Source organism: Glycine soja, chromosome 17, assembly GCF_004193775.1.
Source record: "Glycine soja cultivar W05 chromosome 17, ASM419377v2, whole genome shotgun sequence".
In the NCBI taxonomy this organism is placed as follows: Eukaryota; Viridiplantae; Streptophyta; class Magnoliopsida; order Fabales; family Fabaceae; genus Glycine; species Glycine soja.
The window spans coordinates 12,784,355-12,811,093 of record NC_041018.1 but is presented as its reverse complement, the minus strand read 5'-3'; the positions used below and the strand labels follow the sequence as shown (position 1 = coordinate 12,811,093).

At 29.6% G+C, this 26,739-nt stretch overlaps 2 protein-coding genes across 2 annotated transcripts; both read right to left on the bottom strand.

The window, feature by feature from the left end:
- Nucleotides 1-533: 533 nt before the first annotated feature.
- Nucleotides 534-6,816, bottom strand: LOC114393998 (type I inositol polyphosphate 5-phosphatase 2-like). The gene is made up of 11 exons (XM_028355533.1): nt 6,441-6,816; nt 6,244-6,349; nt 6,055-6,141; nt 5,622-5,709; nt 5,428-5,532; nt 3,366-4,182; nt 2,872-3,056; nt 2,349-2,457; nt 2,005-2,153; nt 1,514-1,769; nt 534-870 (listed from the first exon to the last, which is right to left on the bottom strand). Exons 1-10 carry the CDS (start codon nt 6,468-6,470, stop codon nt 1,556-1,558), a joined length of 1,890 nt encoding a protein of 629 aa, XP_028211334.1. The 5' UTR covers nt 6,471-6,816; the 3' UTR covers nt 534-870; nt 1,514-1,555.
- A 12,406-nt stretch (nt 6,817-19,222) lies between these two features.
- Nucleotides 19,223-24,338, bottom strand: LOC114394073 (tobamovirus multiplication protein 2A-like). Its single transcript, XM_028355635.1, has 7 exons — nt 24,197-24,338; nt 23,330-23,632; nt 22,447-22,546; nt 22,224-22,304; nt 22,043-22,147; nt 20,323-20,532; nt 19,223-19,627 (listed from the first exon to the last, which is right to left on the bottom strand). The coding sequence occupies exons 2-7, from the start codon at nt 23,557-23,559 to the stop codon at nt 19,520-19,522; spliced, it is 834 nt and encodes a 277-aa protein (XP_028211436.1). The 5' UTR covers nt 23,560-23,632; nt 24,197-24,338; the 3' UTR covers nt 19,223-19,519.
- Nucleotides 24,339-26,739: the final 2,401 nt, after the last annotated feature.

Here is a 26,739-nt window from a genome sequence, read left to right as displayed (position 1 = left end):
GAAGTAGCTTCGTTTTTTGTTATAATATGAAAAAATTGGCCAAAGAAAATCTTATAAATTGACTCATTGTTCTTCACATTTCTCAAACAATTTCTTGTTCTCTCTCGTTATTAATTTGTCATTCCCAATTTTCAATTCTAATTCTCCAATTCCAATTTTAACTTTGGTTTTATTTTTTTCCTTGTCAAATGGATTCAAGTAAGTATAATTGACAAATTTTTCCTTCAATTCCACTTTGTCTTATCTGTCGGATCAAATATTGATAAAATATGAAATTATGTCTTTCTTGGAAATAAAATATATTCATGATTAACTTTTTTATGCCCTCATAACAAATACCTCCTAAAAGTTCAAGATTCATTGAGTTCTACCGTTGAATAAATGATAAAAGAGATATTGAATCCTATCTAACACTATACATCCCACTAAATAATGATATATGATCTCAAAATGATATCTAATATTACAGATAAGTACTAAAGATACTCTAAAAATTATCACGTTATTGTTGTGTCTACATTGGTAACAAAAGGTTTATTAGTCAAAAGATATATTAAGATTTAACTTGGAAGCTAATTAGATCAAAATTGGACAAACATTGTTTTCGGATGCTAAATACAGAGAAAGAAAAAAAAAAAGAAATAAAGTGTCACACAATGCAGAGGAAAAAAAAACTCAGTGTCACACAATATCCTAATGTATGCCTATGTACATTTGCTTGTTATAACTATCTCTAATGTAATGATTAAGACTCCGAAAAGAGATTAAAAAAGGAACTGCCTGCAGAACTTGTGGTGAGTGTGCCCTTAAAATTTGACATCTTTTTCATTATCTGTCTGACTTCAAAGCTAAAGCCCATTTTCTTTCACCCTGCAGAGACAAACATCGATAAAAAATAGGTATTAGTTATCTGTTAATGTTTTTTGAACCAAACTGATTTGGAGGAAACTAGTCCATTTTTGTGATGAAGTTACTATAAATATAATGTTGATCCAGAACAAGACTGTGGTAATTATTACTGCCACCTTTGACTTTTACAAAAAAAGAAGTTCAACTGATGTGATATGCACCTTGATGGAGGATGAAGCATGAACTCTAACACAGATATCCAACATGGTATATAAATATGAACATTTTGATATAATTAATGTCTAAAATATAGGACACAGGACATTGTATACATACATAAATAAAGATATTTTAATTAAATAAAATATGAATAATATATAACAAAATATCTAAATTGATGGGATATACTTGTCTTTTTAAACCAATCTTCTATAAAAAATTTTAAGTATATTAAATATGTAAAGGGTAACGGCTCAAATGTTCAAAAAGGCAACAAAATGTAGCTTTTGAATTAGATATCTTTTAAGAATTATGGGACAAGTATTGACCAAGAGAGGTGTCTGGGCTTTCATATATTAATGGACTATTATTCTTTTATCTGTATCGTCCTAAAGCATTTCCTACAGCTCTTGAAGAGAGAAAGAAGATGGAAATGTATATTTACCGGTAATTAGTATGTTTATAGACCCCAATCTTTGGTGGATATCTAATATGACCAATCTCCATCTTCTTTAAGGAAAACCTCAGGGTGTACTGCTGCATTTGTAAAATTCAGTGCTCGTTGTAGTTTGCGGTGGTCAAATACTTCAACATCAACAGCGAATATTGAATTAACTGGTCGATGATCTGAGAGCTTATTTTCTGAACGCCTGTATTGAAGTTGCTTTATTCCTTTTCCTAACCACAATATACGATCACACCTGCAGGCATATAAGGTTGACTTAGTGATGAAAAGAAAGAGAGGGGGACAAAGGTGATGGGTTCGATTTCCTCTACTAATAAAAAACTAATAACTAACAACTAACAACTAACATTTGCGGATAAAAAAATCCATCACACTTATAATCTTACCTAGGGTCACTTATCTTAATATATTATAATGGACAAGAAGTATCAAATGCATAACCAACAAAACATTGACAAGTTTGCACTTACCAGGCTGGAGATCTCTTCTTTTCCCCTTCTTTTGGGTTCTCACCAATGTATTTATCAGAATTAAAATCATACTTGTATGTGGGTGGGAAGTTTATCAACCCCTCTTTCCATCCATCAAACACATGACCACTACGTAATTCATTACTTAGCTGCAATGCAAATCAGGTGAAGCAATTAGAAAATTCTTGCTAAAAAATCATGTGTAGATCAACAAATGAATCCATGATTGGTGCTAACACTTCAAACCTCTTTTGCATCTCTAGGCCTAGATTTTGTAGGATGCAAATTTTCTATAATATCACTTTTGAGACCATTAGTCTAGTCTTAAGTTTCACCATTCTCACCTGATCGTAATTCATCAGTTCATCCCAATTCTTTAGAGCTACCAGCTTTCGAACCTCCCCATCCATCATATTGATACGATAATTCAAATCCCCAAACCAGAAAATTTGACTGTTGGCAGGGAACAAGCCATCAATGAATCCATGATGTTCATATCAGCAACAGTAAACATATTATATATCACCATTTTCTATGAATCACTTATGTTCCTTCATTCAGCAAAGTATTTTCTCCTCATCTGTGTTTTAGCCTACAGTTGTTCTGTTTACTTAGAAATCAAATTAGACTTTTTACTTGCATGTAATCTCTTCAGTTGACTCTAGTTATTTCTCCATTCAACATCTTTGTTGATACTAGATTCTTTTTTAAATGTCTATAGATTAAAATTTAACATACATTATTTTTTGTCAAACTGTTCAACACGCACAGTCCTTGGTTATTTTTACATCTTTCTAGCAGCCTTTTTGTTTTATGAAGCTCAAAAGGTGATTGTAAAGGACAACTTTCAACATAAAGTAAACTTACTCATGAGATGGGATTGTTTGTGGTTGATCTGTATCAAAGACGGATGAGAAACAAGTGCGGCGGAGAATTTCATGAACGTCTGCGTTTCGTCTTATTTCTGCCCCATCCTTCTGGCCAGAAGTCAGATGGGAACAAACAAAGCACAAACGTGACTGAAAGAGAGACATACTAACTGAAACAGACCCCTGCATAAGACACAATTTGTTATCAGTATCACATCCACTCAGGTTAGAGTCAACATGTTCTAACTCAAAACATAATGTAAGTTTTCTTGTGTTCTACATATAGCAATGCACATAGTCTGCCACCGGTCACATTGCATACTATACTCAACAATGCATTCAATTATCACATACTATACTACTTAAAAGTTCAATGATGTCTTCTTGTTAACACTTTGACATTGAAATTCCTATTGTCTTGGAACCAATTAAATATACACCTATGTTAAAATGATGTCAAATTAAGTGTGAAAATGTGCATTACTACATTACCTTGTTTCCCATGTAGCCCATAAGACCAACTCCAACTGGAGAAACTTTCAAGTTATTAATGTGCCTTCTCAACCTCCTTTGCACCCAAACAGACACATATATTCCTACCATCTGCTTGCTGACAATCCGGACATATTTACGATGAGATTTCACCTTACTTATTCCATTAACTTCTTTGTCATTTGCTACTTCAAAATAATCATCATCATCTTCCTCGTCTGATAGCATGTCAGATAAGTCGTCAATAATATCAATTACTTCTTCAGGCATCACTTTCTGCTCTTTCCATAACAAGCCCAAATTTCCAGAACTATGGTGTGACCGTTTCATTGCATTCGAATATTTTGAAGCAGTATCTGTCCAGCTAAAGCCGGTTCTCTCTGAGCTGCTTAGTACTCGGCGCAATTTCGGACTGGAATCAGTATGTGGAGTTGCATCTAATGGACGTTCAGGCCAGTCAAGTATAGTCTGAAGATCAATGTCATGTATTTTCCTCAGCTGTAAATTCTTTCCTATACCGAATATGCTGCTTTTCACTTCCTCTTGTTCTAGATCATCATTGTCAAAAGTTCCTAAATACTCCTCATTCATCATGTCTAGTGGATTAACATCTACACTGTCTGCTAGAGCATTAACAGAAGCAGAAGAAGAAGTTTTTTGAACAGGAGAATGAGGGGCACTGTAGCTTTTGTGCTTGCTTTCAGGTTCAGAAGATTTGTTTAGAGTTCTTCGGATGATCGCTTCCCATTTGCGGATGGGTGTGTTATCCTCAGCCCCTAGAACATTTCCAGCACTCAGGGGGACAACCTCTTGGAAACTGTTGTTGAGAGAAGTTATTAGTGTGGAAGCCAATCGCACAAAAGGCATCAGAAGACCAATTTTATAAACAATCTAAAGATGCATAAATGGGACCCTTCATGTTGAGTTTTAACATGATAAGGTCACAGAAATTTCATGTTGATGAGTGATAGAAAGTTTGCAACACAAGACACTTTTTTCTAACACAATTTTTTATTTGTTAAAATTTATCAAAAACTATAATATCATGAATAATGTTGGAACAATCTTTATTGACTAGTATAAAGGTTTGGTGCAACTGATCTGCAAGATATAAGAGAGAGAAGGTGCAAGTCTTCAAGGCATGTTAGGTTCTATTCTCTTGCCAACCTTTATATAAATTATATCTTGAATGGGATTCACCAAGACACCCTATTGCATCCAGTTTTTATAGAGATTGGCAGGAAAATTGAACCTATACCTTAAGTGTCTCCACACGCCTCAGAGATTGTACCTTCTCTCTCTTCTTTTCTCTGTTGCAGACCAGTTGCACCAAATTTTTAGATTAAATTACTAGTCAATAAAGATTGTTGCAACAAATAAGGTTTATTAGATAAGGTATAGGCCACACACAGTTATGTTTCAACAAATTTCAATTTTATATAACAGAGAGTGTTAACAAAAAATGTGATAGAGAATATATGTTACTAGTATTCTCATTTCGTGTTTATCTCTTCTGAACTGGTGATTTTTTTAGAGGCTTGGAATGAGCTTAAATATAGCAAAAAGGTGTTCCTCTACATATAAGAACATGATATCTTTCTTTTATTCTTAAAATCATTGTTTTGGAGATAAATAGGCATTTCCATCTAAAAACATGAACTTATGATCAATCAGATCACTTTACATAATTGCATATGAAAGGGGGGTATTGCCATAAGTCGCATATTCTTTTTTATGGATTTATTCAATAAAAGAAGGCTCACTCTATTTAAATATTAAAAAAACACATAAATAGGGGAGAAAGACAATCATGTGAAATTAATGCACATAGCAAAAGTCTAACTCCATGAACTTTATCATAAACAAGATGTGAAAAAATAAATCTATATAGCATATCAGGTTATATATATGATGAAATGTAAGCTCATCAAGTTCTGCCTAAAATCTCTTGAATGATCCAAAAACTTGTTCATTATGTTGAAGAAGCAAACATAGGACATGTGTGCACCCTGAACATGGTAGAAATAGTAAAACATTAGGCAACTATAGAGAAACTACTTACCCAATAATGTAAATATCTGCTGGCTCATTGGTACAAAGCCAGTCCTCAATGTCAAGATCCTTACTTGGAGCTCTTCCAGCAACATTCCATGTGCCAATTGTTACCCTGCAAAATAACCATTTTATGATGCATTTCATTAATATCATTAAATTAGTAACACAACACAACACATAACTTGACTACTACCACCATACCTCAGTTCCTTTGTATTTATGTATTGAACACGCAGAGTTTCTGATTTCCCTCTTCTATGTTTTGTATTGTAGCCCTTACACGGTGTGTCTGAATTACAAAATCAACATATTATGGTGATTTTAACAATCTGAACTCAATCAAGTCTCAAAAACAGTCAATCATTTGAAAGTTCACAAAACTAGTCAAGCTAGTTGGCCTAAGAATTTAATTCCATATACTTTGCAGTCAGTAACATATTTGGAATTTGCTTTAGACTTCCTTTGTTTTTCCAAGGAACATTTTAGCTCCATACTTGCACCATAAAGATCAACACATAAGAACACAGGTTTTTCATGTCCTCCAAAGCAAGCAATGACAGAAGGTGTATAAAAGCAAAGAGCACATATTCTTCCTTTAAAGAACCATAGTAATGCAAAGGAATAAAGTATTTGCCTGATATTTGACTTGGGAATATGGATTGTGTTCTAAGTGGACGATTATCTTCACGCACGCCAAGTCTTGAATCTTTAAGAGAGCAAGCTGAAGGAGAATTGAAAGAACAAAGAAGGGAAAAAAATGAAAAAGAGAAAGAAAAAGATCAAGTTAAACAGGAAAAAGCATATAATATAGCCTAAAGCATACCATCATCTTCACTCTCAGTTTCAGTGTCCACTTCGTCTTCACTAAAATCATACACCTTTGGCTTTATGTTTAACCATTTCTTCATCACAAGGGAAGGCCAAAAGGCCTGCAATGAGACAACATTAGAAGCTTCTAAGAAAAATAGTTATCCTTAAACACAAGTCAGAGATAAGTATACGAGGCATGTTGATGCTTACCTCTGAGCGTTTTCCTCTCCTTGTTTTCATTGCCTCAGGTCAAAAATACTATAACTGAACCAAAAAAGCACTTGTTTTGTGTACTGTGTATTAAGACTTTCAGAGCTCTAGCTCTTAAATATGGAAACAGTCACTGACATGTTTTAGGCACTATTTGACAGCCAATATTTAAAAAAAGTGGTATTTCTCAGATTGTAACAATTAACAAAACAAAGTTGGAGTTATTTGAGTGCACAATAGAAGGGAGATCCTCTATAGAGCCAAAAAGAAAAAGACAGAAAATGTGTGACTATATAGCATTATAGCCAGATATCCACATCCACAACTTGCAGAAGGAGAAAAGAAAACAAAGAATAATACTGGTCCTCACTGCACTTCTGAATTGTCTGAATGATAATAAAAACACAGGAAAAGAAAGTACTAAAAGGAAAACGCTCTCATTAATTGATATTTCGGGAGAAACCTAAAAGGAAATCCAATAACACTAAATGTCACATTTAAAAGGATATATATATATATATATATATATATATATAAAGAGTTATACTCTTGGTGTAACACTTCTCTATAGCACTATTTTTTCCTCATATTCCATCAATGATCACTTATCACACTTTTTTCTTTTCTTTCTATTTTTTTTCGTAATTATACAATGAAGAAATTGAGAAAATATAATTTCTCTATAAAAGATAAATCATGGAGCCAGCACCAACAAACAAAACCGTTGGACTAATATAGTATTCATTGCCAGTAACCAAATATGTATTTATTTATATTATGTTTCATATTAAATTAAACAACTAGCTAATAGCAAAATCTAGCCCAAACCATAAAAAAAATCCAAATGATTAATTGTATATTATTATTAGAACAATAATGCACATACCTATATCTTGTTACTCCTACTACTACTACTTGCTGATTTACCAGTGCCACAAAAATGTAGAAATTCATACATCAGCAAATACCAAAACTGATGACGACAGGGAACCAAAAGCAAGGATACATACAAATCAAGTGTTCAATCACAGCCAAGATTTGCTAATGACCCCACAAAAGGGGAAGGTTCTTTTAACAAGGAACAATCTAATAAATAAACAAAACCAGAGTTGTGAGACTTGAGACTTAATTATTAATTTAATTAATGGATGCTTAGATCAAATAGGCAACTAACCAGAGTGTGAACTGATTAGGATTCATTATGTCAACAACAGCTGTAGACTCATTGGTTAATCAATGAGCTAGTCGACCAATATTATTATTATTATTATTATTATTTTCTTCTTCTTCTTCCATGCAGAACAGGTTGAGAAATTGACAACCTTTGAATAAAAAAACACAAAAATAAATTGACCACAAAAGTGAAATTAGATGAATGTGAGGGAGTGAGACCATGGCATGTAGGGCCAGCGCACTATATGTGAAGGTAACATACAGTCGAGTATTCAACTGTGAAAGCTAGCATGCATCTAATCATATTTTATGTCAAATTGGCGAGCAAGTTGGTGGGGAATAACAGATTCACGAGAAGATTCATATCTCTCACTCGCAGATTAGAACTTTCAATAATATTAACTGAATTGATAAAATAATGTTAAAATCTTTTGGTAAGAGTGGATTTGAGTAATTAAAGTTTGTAAATTTAAGTTTGTAAATTGAGTTTGCAGAAGTATTTCAAATCATATTGCTCTAAAATTAAGATTTTAGACAAATTTTTACTCTCAAACATATTTTTGGATAACCAAACATAACCTCTAAACTGATTTTCTTTTCAAATATACTTTTAACTCTCCCATAAAAAATCCAAACACATCCCTAAGAAAATGAAGCAATTTTTTTCCTAATAAGTCTTATCATGGCCATGATGAAATGTGAAGCAACTATCCTATAGGTGGGGGGGGGGGGGGGGGGGGGGGGGGGGGACATCGATAGGAAGCTATATATGTGGAGGATTCACAATAAATTAATCAAATCTTATAACCTATGAATGATTGTCTAATATGTGATTTGATTGAATGTAATCACTGAGGGAAATTTTATTTGTGTAGGAAACTTTGGCTGTTTTACAAAAATAATTGATAAGTTGGTAAGACATTGTTTAAAAAAAAATACTTTCTTTAGTTAAAAATTGTTAATCTAACTTATTAAATTAAAAGTATTTGATAAATATATATATATAGGTAATTAATTATAATTTTTAAAATTTTATTTATTTTTTGCTTAAAGATCAAGTAGGGGGAGTTTCTATTAGAATAAATAATATGTTATTAATAAAGAAAGTAAACGAGGATTTAATTTTATAAAAAAAATTATAATGAGCTATAAGCTCAAATGCCAAAAATAAGCTCTAACAGAAATGCCAAAAATGAGTAGGGGGAGTTTGCATAGTCTGTAAAGGGTCTTTTTTTTTTTTTTTTTTGAGGTGGTCTGTAATGGTCTTAGACTAGCAAAATTTAGATTTAACTAACAGAACATAATGAATGGTAACTATTACAAAAACTTGATTTTGCCTATAAAAAAATAAAAATAAAGAACCTAATGAATGGTGGTAACTATTACAAAATGGTGAACACTTGGTCTTCTCTTTGGATGACAAGTTGACATGGTTTTCTTAAATCACTAAGTAAGGCACCAAGTAGCACATGGTATACTATTAGTGTTCAATAAGCGACTGTCAACAACATATCTTTTGTAGAGAGTTCTTTCAAAAAATTGAGACTTTGACAACCCTTGTGGACTGTGACTCACAATATGGAAAACTTGTTATTCAAATGAGTTTTAATTTGAGTAAAAAAAACCTCGGATTCTTGAAAATTTATGAAAATAAAAGTGGATAACCACATGAAGTTAAAGTGTGCATGCGATCTTCAAGTTTCAAAAGTCAAGTTTAAAGTAAATGATCAAATTAATTCGTAAAAGTAGTGTCAATCATATTAAACCAATTCTCATAATTTAAAGTCATTGATTAATTGGTATGATATAACGAAGAGTAAAGACATATACGTCATGACATATTGAGAACGCAATACGTTGGTTGCATGCGTGCTTATTGCTTCCTATGCATTATTGAGGGTTTGTGATGGAAAATATGACACAGCTGTGTTCTCTCATCTCCTTTGCAAGCCTTTCCTTGGTGTTAAAGTTGGAGAAAAAAAAAACTATAGTTTTTTTCCTAAATTCATTCCACTTCAATTTTGTCTTTCATACTTCCCATATTTTGTTCCACTATTCTTCTATTGAAGACCAAGTAATTCTATTTTGTGCATGTGCAACGTCATGGGAATTGGGAATAAAACTTGATAAAGGGATATGCTTTTCGCCCCCAAAATTTTGCGTTATGAGCATTGTGATAAGTTGCACCTTAACCTTTTCTGCAGCTTATACTTTCTTAGAAGAATGCCAACGATACTTTTTTTTTAAAAAAAACATTCTCTTGAATAAAATTTATTCAATTTTTTATAACTTTTATTTCTAAATTAGGAGAGAGATTTATTAAATGAGAAACATAACACACTCAAATTGATAATTTCTAATAAATTTTAACTAATGATAGAATTTTTTTTAGAAATAACATGTTAAAAGAAGTTTCACTAACATTTTTCAATTTCTAATATCTTATTATTTTCAATCTCAAATTCAAGTAAAAAAATTAATAATTCATGTAAATTAAAAAATTAATCAACATAAATTTTTTATTGGTAAGAATAAACTCAAATATTAAGAGATTTATTATAATAACTCATGTATATTGTTCAACCAACTTAACTAATTCCCTAATAATATCATTTAATTATATTAATCTCATTTTAAAATATTTTTCCCTAAACTGACATAATTAGCCTTGAAACTTGATATAAAAAAATAAAAGATAGTAGATAAAATCTCAATTAAATTAATGAAGATCATTTTAAAAATGATCTCTTATTTATTAATTGAGATTCACTTATATGCCAAAAAAAATCATTATTCATTTCTCTTTTATTTCAGAATTCAAATGAGATTTGACATATATGTCTAGATAACATTCTCCTATATATTCTGAAATATTATAAAGTCAATTATCTATTATTCTGCTGATTTAACATAATTAAAAATATTTTTTTTAAAAAAAACATTATATTATTCATATAATATTTTTACAATACTATTTTTTCAATTTTCCATCACATCAACAATTCTGATTTCATACTTGTCTTTCTTCTTTTCTTCTTTATCTTTATTATAAAAAATATACAAATACAATTTTTAATTTCTTTATCTTTATTATAAAAAATTATACAAATACAATTTTTCATTATATATATATATATATGCATCCAAAAAATTAAAAGAAAGTGAGAGCAGGATGACGCATAAAGTTTGGAAGCTACAGTAAAATGTCGTCAAATTTCAAATTAATATCTAAATAGAGGTAAGTTGTAAGGTGGGTTACAATTTCTCATAACAAACTCTAAAAAATTGTGCAACTTTGGTTTTTTTTTCTTTCTAATTTTAATGTGAAGTTGTAAAATGATTTACAACTTTAAAGTGGTTTATTTTTTAAAAAATATTTATTTAAAGTTGTAAATCACTTTACAACTTCAAAGTTGTAAATTAATTTTTAATAAATTAAATTAGTTTTAATGTGTACTTTTATTTAAAAAAATTATATTATTTTATTTAATATATTTTTTTATAAAAATGTTTATTGTGTAGAATTGTTTGAAGGATGTAATCATAGTAATTGTTCATATAAATAAATTTATAATTAATATTATTTTTAATTTTTAATTTTATGTTTGTGTAATTTATATTGTTCATTTTATATTAATGCATTATGTTATTTTTATTTTAATAATTACTTTTATTATCAAATTATTTTCTATTGTTAATATTAAAATAATTTTATCAAATAAAATTAATTAATAATACTGTACAAAATTATTAATTTACTTAGTGATAACTGCAAAATTTAATTAAAAAATATTTTTTTTAAAATATTATTCGATAAATTTTAAGTTGATATTATTTATTAATATTAGTAACAAAAATATTAAAAACATTGAATAAAAGACTAGAAATTAAAAATTAAAACTAATTTATTTTTTTTATTTTTACAGTAATTTTTAACCACTTTAAATTATTTTTAATTTATAATTTTATTTAATATTTTTTTATATTTTTGTATATTATTTTATTTAATATTTTCTATATATCTATATATTGTTTTATTTAATATATTTTTTATATTTTTTTATTTTATATTATTTTATTTTATTTTTAATAATGTAAACATAAGATTTAAATTTATGACTTTGATCTCGTAAATTTAAATAAAAATGAATAAATATTTTGCTAGTAACTTTGAAGTAGTATTTTTTTGTTATCAATTTTTTAAATTTTTTTCATTTAATACTTAAAAAAATACGGATGACTTTGAAGTCATAAATTAGATTAGTACTCCAATTAAATTTTCTTAAAAAAAAATTAATAACCTTTGAAGTCGTAAATTGATTTACGATTTCACATAAAAAAAATTTTAAAAAAAAAACAAAAATCCTTAACTTCTTTACAACTTCAATAAAAAAAAAAATCATCTCATTTTTTATGATGACTTCGTTGTTAGAAATCGTAACATATTCTATGATTTATCCTTATTTGGTATTAATTTGAGATGTATTTTCATTTGGTAAATTAAAAAAAAAATCCCTTTTGTTAATTTTCCCCATGACGTGAGACCCAATACAGGAGAGCCAGAGTCATTATAAAAGTAAAATGAGCTTATCAATATAACCCAAAAAAAGAAAAAGTATTAGATTACCAGCTATATCAGCACCGTTTAAAATTTGCCAAATCAAGGGACCTATAATTTTCTAACAAGTTGTTGATAAGTAGTATTAGATTTTGTCCCTCAAGTAAAGTGTTAAAGTTTCGGATTCGAATACTTTGAAAGAAAAAAAATAATTAAGTGAGAAAATTTCATTAAAACTGTTCAGTTAAATTTATTAATAAAGATTAATTATTAATAAAATAAGTGAATATTTTATATAATAACATACTTATATGAATCCTATAAAAAATACTTATATGAAAATGGTGCCATATGCAAGAGATGGACTTAATCAATTAATCAGAGAAGTGGTTGTCGTCTTAAAATCATTAACATTGAGTAGCTTATGGTAAACAATGACATTTCGAACTTGTGATTTATGATGCCATTAATTTTGGTAATGATAACTTGCCTTGACATTTGGCATGGTCGGTAGCTGCTATCTGTCTAGTATCCATCACTCAATAAGAATTTCGTTACGGCTATCTATTGAGATCACATTGAGTTTTCAATGGCTTACTTTTCTTTTTACATTTTTGTGCTTTTGTGGCTCCTTAATTTGAAGTTGTTCTAATCTACCACTGGTCTCCACTGTGTATCAGACATATTTAAATAAACAAAATATTTATTGTATTATTTTTATAATAAAATAATATTATTTAATTAAAATGTTTTTCATTTATTTTAGTAGTAATCTCTACGAGAAATTAGAAACCATCCAAAACTGGGGAAAAAACAGTGCCAATGAACCATTCTGAACTAATTTTAAAAAAATTGCTTTTCATTAACAAAAATATAATTCTAAAAGATATTTTTTTTAAAATAAATAAATAAAGACTTATATATATCAAATAGAATAATTGACACATGAATTGTTATTATTTAACTATTTATTATAGTTTTAATTTGTAAATATATATAAAATGATCCTCTTAATTATATTAATTTAAAAAATTCACTTAATTTAATTATATACCTCATGTTAGTTTGTTGTTTAATATATTATATAATATTAAAAATATATTTAATTACCAGTTGTTTGACCCAATTCAATTGCAGTTAAATCATTTAATTGTGAACTAGCTAGTAGTCGTTTCATCAATTCAATATCCGAATTTAAAAATATTGACAAGTATGGCATTCGACTTCTGTGGCATACCTACCAAAAAAACCTTAATACACTCTGTTGAAAGTGATAGTTGTTGACTTGATGCGATGAGCTTGATTCATTGAATTAGAGGGATATAATAATCTTATAAAACCATATAGTATGTAAAAATCAAATTGAAATTTTAATTTCTAGTGTGTAAATTTCATCTGGAGATAAAGTTTTCTCCGATTTAAGTTTTCCATTATCAACTAATTAAAAATTATTTTTATATAACTTTTAAGATATAATTATTATTAAAGTTAATAATTTTTTTATCATCATATTAATATGAAATAATTACTGTTAAAGTAGTGATTAATATCCTTCGTGAGCGCACATAATGGGCATATTTCTTCTCCCAACATGTTTATTTCATACTCAATATCAAGATTTAAACTTTTGATGATTTTGATAAAAAAAAAACACAATAAATTTATCATACATAATCATTTGTGATCACAAAAACTTTTATATTCTAAGTGTACTCTGTATTATCTATCCATAATTAAACTCTGGTTTTTAGGATATGTGGCGAATGCAACTCAATTGTCTTCAGAAGGACCCCAAATAAAGCTTTTTGGGTAACTTGAAAGTTAAAATAAAAGTTGTATCAGTGTGGATAATTCTTGGTTGAACGAAGGAGAGACGCAAGAATTAAGTAACAACATCATCTTGGGTCCTTTGAGAGTAAGAGGAAGTGATAATGCGATTCCTTCATTTGAATGTGATGATATATCTCCTTCGTTGATTATGTAAGAAACCGAAAGTAATAAAAGTAACTTGTGAAGCGTTTTAAAGGAACGGTGAATGTAACATATGAGAATTTTGGATTAGTTTATTAACTGTTTGAGCTCTTAGATGCATGAATTCTTTTTGGATATGTAATCATAGATTATGACATTTTTTTCCCCTTTTCTTTAATGCTTTCTGTACTGATCAAGGATTACTATGCTGGCCTAGGCAGTCAATGTACTTAGCTTAGTTGCTGTAACGTTGTCAATGTTATAGTAGCAAGTTCTTAATTATGTGAAGTAATTATGCTTAGTGATTCTATACCTTTGCTTATTACTCTACAGTCTATACTGATATGACTAGCTTGTATAAATTATAGAAAGGGAACAAGGGTTGACATATTATTCGAATTTTTGCTTACATTAACTATGATTTGAGTTTGATTCTTAGATTTTTCAATACCAATAATTTTTAAGTATCTAAAAAAACAAGTAGTAGGTATAATTTCATATTTTTAAAATCTTATTGAGGGATAAAGAGTACAAATTAATAGGATGGTTGACTTCTTCAAACTTCAATCACCAGTAGAAGCAAACCGGGCCAGAATAAAAAACTTATGGTAAATTACCCTCTACCAAACAAAATGTATATATATTTCTCAACTCAAAATCAACCAATTAAAATAGCCACCCCATAAACTTTTAACTTTTTTTCTTTATGTTGGCAGTGTACGTTGCGGACATGAAGCATATATCTATTATCTAACTTATGCATAGCTGTTTTCACGGTGGTTTGTGATGGCATTCTTATCCCCTACAATACACCCTTATTATGATCACATCAATTAACTTTGTGGTCAAATCGAACCGAACGTGAGAAAGTTTCTCAGAATCTACTAGCCAAAACTGTACCTTTTGGGAAAGAACCAATGAGTTGTCATATTCTCCAACTAAACAAGAGATAAAAGAGAGAGAGCTTAATGCATTATGTATGGACCACAAATGTTAGGCTTCTTTGCTCATACTACCAACAACAGTATATGGACGTGAAAAGGACATGCACTTGTTCCACACACATTCAAATCGAAAAATAGTGATCAAATGGTTACACTCGAACCACTCACTTATTGCCAATTTGAGATATTTAATAGTATGTACGGATAAAAAGGTGGGAGAAATCATTCAAGTTGGTTTATCTTCATTCCTCTCTTCTTTGTCTTTGTTTTTTCTTATATTTTTGTTGAGAATTATTTGATGCACATGCTTATGTGGGTGAGGCACGTACGTAAGGTATGTGTAATAATTAAAAAAAAAAAAAGAAATTCGTGCAACAAACATGCATCTCTCTTTAATATTTAAAAATTCCTTCACTTGCTATTGTTTTTGGATGGTAGCAACCTACACGTACAGAATAATAATCTTGAGTCTTTGACAGGTTATTGGACAGTGACCAGCAAAAGGGAATCAATCACTAAGATTGAGCTTGCCCGAAAAGAAACAGAAAATATAAATATATATGATAAATGTCAACTAGTGCCCATACTTTTTCAGGATTTGAAATTGATTTATTTTAAAAAATAATATATTAAAAAACTTAACTTTTTACTAAATATTGTTAATTTTTAATTTTTTTCATAAATATATTTATAACATTAATCTTTGTAGGCCTAAAAATAAGAATCTTTGAAAAAATATGAAGTGTAAAGTAGTTAACTTGCTAGTACTCAACATAATCCAAAAATAGAGAGAGAGAAAATAATTATGTCAAATACTCATTCTAAATACGTACCAGAATTAAGCTGGTAATGGTAAGAGATTGCTCTAATTTAATTAGGAATTTCAAATTCCACTTTCATGAAAACACACATGGATTAAAAATTTAGAGGAAAGACTTTGTGGTATACAATGTTTTTACTGACTCAACTCATTAATCAGATGTTCAGCTTCATGTTTGGTTGCCAATGTCATTGTAAGAAAATGAAAACATACGCGTGCAAATTGTAAGTTAGGAGAAAAACCATCTCTCTTGTGTTGCCAAGACTCAAGATGGATCTATTAAAAATAAGGAATTAAAAGTAAAATAAAATATACACTAGCAAGTTTTTCTTATGTATTATACATGTTTTTTTTCTAAAATTTAGATAAAATTTAAAAAAATATAAATTAAAAGAATATATAAATAAAATAAAAATATCACAATTATATAATCAAGGGTTTAGGGTTTACAAGTCCTTATTTCAAGGATGTACATTTTTTATTATATAAGAATAAATAAAAATATACTATTTTTAAATTCAGGAATGCATTATAGAAATAAATTGTGTGAAGCAAATATTAATTGAGATAAAATATAAACTAAAAATTTAATATAAACGAATAGATAAATTAAATATAAAATAATAATGAGTAGATACACCTAAAATTAAGCATCTTAGGACTAGATGATTGGTAGCTTGCCTTTCTCTCCTGAAGCATTGGCGGCAGCCATTTGTTTACCTTTGTTACCATCAAATGTATGACATTAGATAGATTAGATTAGTTGATAGCTTCCGCCAATAAATAAAAAAAAAAAACATAATTAATAAATAGTTCTTAAAAGTGCCACCTTAACTGAAACTAATCCCACTTACTACCATGCAAGATTGTTGTTATTTTATCAATCGCCACAACCGTCCTAGTTATCATAACCTATCACTCAAGTTTTGGTATTATCATGTCTTGCTCTAGTTTGTTTTTCACCAATTTTTTAATTAGCCAGATTAGATATTTTTATAGAAATGTAAAGTAAGACTATAAGGCATTATTGGTTACAAAATCGATCAATACTACTACTATAATATTATGTGGGCGTTGAGCCACTAGCATGTGGTATACGAAGTTTGATGCTAAAATTAAAGAGTGGCTCCAACTATCTTGATAATATTTATTGAGGAGCAATTATATGCATTCCCTGTTCAGAATTTTGAGAAGTTTGGAATAATAAATAACGTTCCAGAGCCTTCTTAGACTTGTTTAATACAACTCGTGACGTGATCTTAATACTTATTTAAAACGATTTTGCTAATTGCTGGTCATGATTTCGCAGGGGGGCTTTCATCCCCAACCACCTTACATTATTTTATTTACAATTTTCTAGCAATCTTTTTTCAGTGAGCCAAGAAAAGATATGAATTTTGCTACACGCCAAAAACACAGTGATACCTTTAGAAAGAAGCGTAAAATTAAACCCAGAATATTGGCCCAAAAATGGCCCATGAAAACCTGGGCAAGATGGCTAGATATCCCAAATGGCCTATGATTAGGTATTAACTCTTTAATGAGATGTTATTTTTATAAGTTTTAATTCTTTGAATTAATTATGAAATTAATTCTTAGCTCAAAAGAGTTTTTTTTCCTTATGTAAAGATATATTTAGGCACGAATCTATGTTGAATATTGTGGGGGCAATGGTCCACTAACTTTTTAGTATTTTAATTATGTAATAGATATGTATAATTATTAATTATTTGTATAATTTACAATATAATAAAATAATTTTATTTATTAGAATATAAATATTATCCCCACAATTTTTAGTCTCTTTTTTTATCAGTTAAACATTTATATTATTATTCCTTTTCATCTTTAGATGTTTATTTTGCATACTATATTTGTAATTAATGAAAGTTTGTTTCTCATTCTATTTAAATTACCTTTTACTTTATCTTTACATATATATAATATTTGAATTTTTTAATTGTTTATCATTTTCAATCTACCTTCTTTTATCTTCATCTTTCAATTAAATTTCAATAATTTTTTAAAAAATAAATTATCAATAAATAAAAATAATCTTAATTCATAATTTAAGTTATTCGACTTTACTAAACTCTGTTAAAAAATATAATTGGTCACCTTTTACCGATCAAACCAACAATTTCTTGATTAATTATATTTATTTATTATGAATTATAATTATAATGTAATTTATAAATTAAAAATTATTTATTTATTATTTAAATTTTAATTATATAAAATAAACATTTATTATCTATTATCCATAAACTAAAGTACTGATTTATATATATGAATTTTGCCTCACAACTAAAAATTTCTGAATCCTATCACCGGATGTATTTCTGTGTGAATTAAACTCGATCGATTCCTCCCCCCTCCCGACTCCCCCAACAAACTCAACGTCCCTCCTCCTCCCTTATCTTCTTCAAACTTCTTCTCACTTTCTCTTCTACAAGCATTGTTCTTCCTTATCCTCCATCTTTTATTCATGTAATTTTTTGCACCTCCATTGCTTCTTTCCCAACAGCATTCCATTTGCTAATTTTTTTTTTGTCGCATGCCACCAATAAGACAAACTAGTTCATTTTATGTCAACTTTGTTAAGATACACATCAGAAACATCATAACAAAAACTTACTTCCATTGAATATTTTGATAAGATTTTGACATTTTGGCAAGATATACAATACAATACAACCCAAATTAATTTTCATTAAGGATATGTTTATCAACAAAAAAAGTGAGATGGGAAGATCGAAATGGTCAGTGTCATGAGCCATCCCAAATATATAAACCACTATAAGGACTGTTGCTTCCTACCCGCCATTGCATTACAGAAAGGCCAATTTGTAAAGTAAATAAAAAAATGCAATGTACAGGAAGCAACATATGAAGGTACATGAAATTTCACTCCACTATAAGAACTAAACAGCCATAAACTATACTATTACAGTATCGCATAGCTGACTGGAGATTTTACGAGGCTTAGTAGCGACAGTATTTTTACTAAACAAAATACAATTAAACATTTTTAATCATTCAATAACATGAGAATTTACAGGAAAAAACATAAATTATTAATACAAAATAGTTATATAAACTTTCTGATCATGTACTGCACGTTATTTACATCTCACACTACCCTACACCAGTTTAATGCCACAAGACTTGCACACAAAATAAACATTAGGATGCAGGTGGTGTTGTGGTCGGTGGTAGTGTATTTGAATTTGTGACCGAATATCCCCGTAGACAACACGACACAACCATCAATTGACACCAATTCAAAATAAGGAAAATAAAAAGCACTGGTTTCCAGCCAAGAATAATGACATCAACCACATCATAACAAAAAACTTCATTTACTCCAATAAACTATGAACATAACAAAGACACAATAAACTCTTGTTCACTCGGCAGAATGTTACGCACAACAGAATGAAGATGTTGCTGCCATGTCATGAAAAAAAAAGTGAAGGAGATCCAGTAATGTGTTAATGATACACAAACTAAGCAAAATAGTGTTTTCTGACAAACTTAGCCTCAGCACCATTTCCCACAAAAACAATCATTGAAATTCAATTTGCTGCAATTTTGGAGCAATGCAAAGTGATCACATGATGGCACAGCGGCTTCTTTCTTCAGTTGGCTGAGGGTTTACTTGCTGGTACCTATGTGATTCTGATGGGTTGTAAGTAAATTCTGAAGTATCCAGCCCGTACTGCATAAGGAGCACTATCAATGTCAGACAACCACATACGATTTTACAATCATTGTACATGACAAAAGTAATAATACATGTGACTTTTTAATTATCTCTTCAGCAACAATTAGTGATGCTCCAAAACGAAAACAAAAAAAGTAACTAGTAAATCTATGCTTTAGAGGGCAAAAATACAGTTATTACAAGAAGTCTCTACACAAAAGTTATCTGGCTTTGCATGACACCAGGGGACATAGATGATGGGACAAACAGGTTTAGCATTCGTGAAGACATGCAGTCAACAGAATGATATATACTTCCTAAGGTTTCATGTGAAATTCCTATATTTGAAATAGTGCTATTACAGTGATTCTATAATCTATATTCGCAGGAAAATGCAAAATCTCATTCTAATCAACAAACTTGTCAAAATGCTCAAAAAGTTCGATGATGGAATAAGAATGCAAGACCATCAATCTATTGAAAATAGTTTTACTTTCCAACAAAAAAAAAATTGTTTCAAATTTGATAGAGGAATGAACAATTTGAAGAACATTATTGGAGAGTTGAGCCTGCTAACAGTTGAGGTATTTTTGGAGGAGAGAGTACATTAATCCAAAAGGGTTGTACCACTAGTTATAAAAGCACAATTAAGACAAACAAAAGAAAATTTCCCCATAATAGATAAAGTGAACAGAGCCAATGAATTGCACCTTCTCCCTCATCCGTGCACTCCATGCATCATTTCTGCTTGGACGCTTATCAAGTGTGCCAGTTGCTGGCGCACCTGATGCAGGGCCTGCTGGTCTGTTTAGCAAAGGCTGACGAACTTGCTGCCTTGGATTAATGTACTCTTCATCACTATCATACTCTGGTGGCCTGTTTGCAGCCCTGACAATAAGGGCTAATACAAAAAGAAGAGCCTGCAATTCCATAAACAACAATTGGCACATCATATTTATATTACCATGTACTCATCTAAAGTTGTTTTACAGTTGGTCTCTCCTGGATCACTCCTGGTGGTATGTAAGTTGGGTTCAGTAGGAGGAAACATTTCCAAGATAGCGAAGTACTTTCGAGAACTAGATGTTATAGTGTTGTACCACATTAGAACAACAAATATGCTAAGGCATATCACAGGCACTTTGTTTTCATAAGTTTCGTTATTAAAGATCACTGAATTGGTCAAATCTGCCTATATTAACAGTATTTGTACTACATTTCCTCTCCCTCTTCTAGCTACTTTCTCTTTCTCCTAGCATCAACTAATATCAACGCAGCTCTTTCTTGTTTAAAAAGTTATGTCCCTACTAATCTATATCCCTGCAAGTCCACTTTTAATCAATAAAAAAGTGTTATAAAAAATTGGCTAAAAAACAAAATCATGCTATATTTAACAGTTAATTCCCATGTAATTATTTCAAGTAGGGTGGCAATATTTCAATTAACTCCCACAATCTGTTAAAGGTTTCTATCAATGAAAAAACAATATTATCCTGATCAAGAAGTCGAACATATTAAAAAAACAAGGTTATCAAATAGCAATTGAAACTGTGAAATGTAATGCTATTTTTTGTAATTTTTAAATCATATTGAATTGTAAAGAGTCAAAGAAACAAAAAAAATAGGTTGAAATATATCATATAAATTTTCCAGCCATTAAACTAGGAATTGAAAAAACTACTTAGTGTGTGTTTTTTATGCATTGACGCACCAATTGCACATGTTCCATCCATTGAACAAAACATGAAAGAGAAAATTTGTTGGATTCCCATTGAATGGCATTTGAATGTGTTTACACTTTACAATTATAAACACGCATTTAACTGTAAATCTCACAAAACAAAATTGTAGGTCATAACTGAGTATGTGAAATCACAATTCCAAAAGAATGAAAACAAAGCAGTAAAACAACCAAATTAAGTGCATAGAATGAGTGACTATGTGAAAGTGAAACTATTTTAGAAGAATAAAGAGAGCTATAGAATAATCAAATAGGGCGCAGATGCATTCATTAGTGCCCTATCAGTTTCTTTTCATTTGACAATTTAGGCTTATGTCTTTCCATTTTATTCAATGATAATTAGTGAAAGCATAGCAAAAAGAAAAGAAACAAATGGCTGAGTCATGTGATTCATGTCAGTTATATGAAATCACACCAATTCTTCCGTGTATCACACAATTCCAGGTCCCCTCCAATTCCTCACATGATATGAATGGCTCATTTGCCAAATCATATTTAAGTATGGGTTCTAACTAGGATTCAAAATAAAGTAATATTTCTTAGTTTTTAGCATCCTTTCTGGAAGTGATTATTTGGTTGTAGTACTTGCACATATTCTCTGTAGGTACACAGACAAGGACATAAGCATCTCCATGAAATAACAGTGCTTTTTTTTTTTAAAACTGCCGATCATGACTGTTCTAGCTTACCTCAAAGATGACAATTCCAAGAGCAACCCATCTCACAACATTCCAGTTCTCTCTCAGAAATTCATATATCATATCAAAATCTCCAGTTTTGTCCTTAGGAATTTCCTGGAAGAAATACAATTATAAGATTACAAATATAACTTCTTGAATTTCATATCCTAAACTGCCAGTGGCAACTTACTTCTTTCCAGCTTTTGTCAAAAAATGTAAAGGCTGCACATCCCAGCTCCACTAAGATCAACAACAACACTAAAACTGAATACTTTGTTGGATTAAGGAAACTAATATCAAGATTAATACACACACACACAGACAGACAGAGAGAGGAAGAGATGCTCCATCTCATGGTGAGAACATTATATTTTGCTTGGCTATGTAATTATAAGACATTTTTAGAAGGATACAAAGCTCAGGCAGCATCCATTCCGTGTCAGAGCTGCAATACAACCGAAACAAGAAATGACAAAGAGGACCGCACCAATTCCAATAAATAAGTAAATAAACCTGCAAAACATGAAAAATACACAACCAGTAAAGGAAAGTGTAAAGACAATTTAGTTTTGAGCTGTGTCAATGTCTTTTTTACAAAACAATGTACATGTGACAATAATTCCACAAGGCTGAATGCAGACAAAAGTTATCAAGGAGAAAATACGTGTGTTCTATTATCAGTGGTTGTCTTTGTCATGCAAATACACAGATGTCACCAGTAGGTATAAAAATCATTATTACAAGTGGAAGAAATAAAGGTTATTTCAAATTCATAACTGGTGTAGCAATACAGGAAGTGAGAATAGAGCAAGTTTATTTGAAGTTTGTTTTCTTCAACATTGACAATGACAAGAAAACAATCAGTAAGGTACCAATTACACCATATAACAAAGGATGCTTCCAACTATTCCTAACCACAATTAATTGTTGAGCCACTGATTGCATAGGTTTAATTCCTATGGGCTAAGCAACTTTGGTAGCAAGTCCCAATTGCATTTCACCCATTGTTGTTTCTAAAGCGTTTTATTTATTGAAATTTTATTAATATTATTTATTTACTGAACTTTTTTAACTTAGAGATACAATGGTAAACAAAATTGACCCCCCCCCCCCCCCCCCTTTTTCAAGCATAGGTGTTAATTACACAAATTTTACTTCAGTGGATAAAATTCAGGAAACTGTTGCAGCAGAAAAGCATTATTGTCTACTTTATATCCTACAAAGTAATCATTAATCAATATACGTTACTCATTAGATACGCCCCAAAAAATGGCAGGAGAAGAGCAGCATTCATACCAAGCCTTGGGCAACTCATCTAAAAAACTGTTGGACAGAGACACAACCACTAGCATGGGTCTGCCAAATTGAACTTCCGTTTTATCCTCACTGAAATTGAGAGTATTATCCCAAGCTTTATTGTATTCAACAAACAGATAAATCCCGTAGCCCACCATGGCCAGACCAGCAAGAGTCAATATGAAGTTCAAAAGCTTCAAAAGGCATTCCCAGCATCCCCTACAAGCCATCCTCCTCCACCTATAATCACACTTCAATCCCTCAACCAGAATTCAAAATGGTAGCCAGTGCCTAATATGTTTTCTGCACAAAAAAGAGGCAGTTCCATAAGCCATCACTAATATCATAGCAACAATAAAACCACAATTCAGGTTCAATTCCAAGACAGATAAATAAACTTATGCCCCATTTAGTCATTTACTACCTTAATAAAAACCACCAAAACAACTCAAATCTTCCAATATACACATGAATTTAACATCAGGTTTTCCAAAAGAAAAATAATTTGCCAGGTCAATTGTGCAGGCATATTCGACACCCTAACCTTATTTTCGTCAATCTTTCTTCAGAAAACCAATAGAAAGCCTAAAAGGTTATGTTACTGAAACCATTTGTTTTTAATATTCAATACAAACAATATTATCCTGATTTATTTTTTTTAAAAAAATGATCAAGTCGCTTCGAATGCAATTGACCATAATCTCCAACAAAATCTAGCTAAAAAAATCATTGAGAATTCATTGAAACAAAAAGATATGCATAAATAAATAGATAATCTGGATTAAAAAAAAGTGAAAGGTTTTCGGTAATGAAGAAAATTGAAAATGTGGACGAGAGCTACGATTGATGGAAAGTGCAATTACTCACATATAGAATCGACGACAATTTCTACAGTAATCGATTCACGAGTTGCGAAGTTGCCCTTTTTTCTGAGCCTCTTCGGATCATTCCCACGGAGAACCAACGCAAAAAGGTAACGGTGACTCACTTAACAGAAAAAGAAGAAATGGAAAAGAGAAATGTAAATGACTTAAATGCCCTTCTCTGTCATAACGCTAAAAACGATGTTACTTTTCGATGTCGTTCATGTGCACACTTGCCATTTGACTTTCCACTTATAATTAATTTAATTTCGACACAAATAAAATGTTAACCGGTGGCTTAAAGACACTGTTTTTTTTTTTCATGAAAAATATTATTGGTATATTTTTATTTTTATTTTTATTTAAATATTATTATTTTAAAAATATTAATTATTAATTTCTTCACTTGAAACAACATGGATTGACCATTTTGTCAGTATTAATATAAAAATTGCCACTGCTTATTTTGAAATACAGTGATGACTTTAACGATCGTGTCGCACTATCTCAAAACTAAAGCCTTAGTAATTAAATTTTCTCAACACTTTTAATAGCTAATGGTATTTTTTTAAAAAATGTTAGACACTTGTTAAGAAATTTAAAGTTCACTGTAAAAAAAAAAAGAATTTGAAGTAAAACTTTTTTATTTTTTATTGGAAATTACTCTATTTTTATGCTTTTTTATAATTTTTTTCCTTTTAATTTTTTAATTAATGTTTTAAAATACTAGTTAATAATATCTTTTTTTATTGCTGTAATATTAATACGGGGTATCAATTTGTAATATTTTTCATGATTAAGCCCAATCCAAAGTTTGATTTATCATTTTTAATAATAAAAAAAATGAATCATAAATATTTATTTCATATTTAAACTCAAAATTTTATTTATGGAAAATGAATCCAATTATAATGGTGTCAGTTAAGAGCTTATGGTAGATACTGGATAGATAGATTGTTGTGCAACACGTACCCGTTGACTGTCGGGAATGTTCCGTTAGTGCTTATTTTCGTTATGATTCCATTAAAATATATTCAAACTCTGTTGCCATTATCCAGAATTTTTTCATGACATTATCCATAATCTCAAGCAATGCATATTAATTTATTTTTTCTATTATATAAAGATTTATTTACTGCTTAGCCACACGTGTAGGAAGCGCTGGGCAGCATTATTGAATAAAAGCTCGCGAGCGGTGGGATTTGTGGTGGTTTCCCTGTAACTATGTGGGCATGTCCTAAGATTTTTCTGCACCGATGTGATCCATATTCGTGAGTTCTAATAGTATGATTATTCTTTATCTTTTTTTCCCAATTTTTTTTTTTATCTAACTCACATCACATGTATCTATCACAAAATATAAACGACTCAAACCAAAACATCTTTGATTAAGCTCAAATAGTCACATCACTTAGATTCATTTGGTGATATTTATTTGGTTGTTTAAAACAACACAGTACATAACACCCCATATAACCCATAAGCCAATCAAGAGTTGCTTAATGAGAACAGATGTTATTTATATTCCCTTTGTTGCTCTTTACATCTCTCACTTTATTTTCTGTTTCTTTTTTCTTTCCTCTCTTTTTTATTTCAGATTTTACTGTAGCTTTCATAAAAAGATATTTTTATCAGAAAAAATTACAAAAAACAAATGGCAAGCAAATAGAAAAAAAAAAGGAGGTGTCAATAAAATGGTTCGTAAAAATATAGCCTATTCAATCCGTCCAACAAAAGTCATAGCTTAATATCAACTCAAAGGGTATTGGTTCTTGCACCGCCTAAAGTTCTTCTATACCCAACAAGTTATGTGTAGTGGTGACACTCATTTATGTCTGTTGTATCCCGCTGTCACCATGAGTCTCCTTTAAGTTTATTTTGTTTGTATTATTACAAATTTACAATATAAGAATCCGTAATATGTTAAGGATTTAGAACCCGTAACATACTTACGGATTGAAAATCTGTATAATTTTATTTTATTTTATTAATTAATAAATTATTGTTTGAATTAATTTTTTATTTAAAAATAATTTATAATTTTGTTGTTATTTTATAAATATATATTTTTTATTTTAAAATTTTATTTATTTAAGTAATTATATTTGCTATTTGAAGTTGTTTTTAATAATTAATTTATTCAATAAATAATTTATTTACAAATTTTGTATAAATTTTATTGTTATTTAATTATTTTTAAAATATAACTAATGTAATTAATTTCTATATTTAAAATACTTATTTATAAAAAATTTAAATAGCAAAAGTTCCAATTTTTTAAAACTATATTGTAGGATTTAGTTAAAGAAGAAAAAATAATATTATATATGACAAATGTTTTTTTATTAATATACGTGTATAAATATTATTACACCAATAATATTAAATACTTATATAAATAGTGTTTGGAAGTATAAAAACAACTGAATTTCTTCATTTATTTATAAATATTTAAAAGTATTAAAATACTTATTTTTAAACTAATGAAGTAGTCATTTATTAGAAATAAAAAAGAAAATTGTAGTTATATTTTGATCATATATTTTA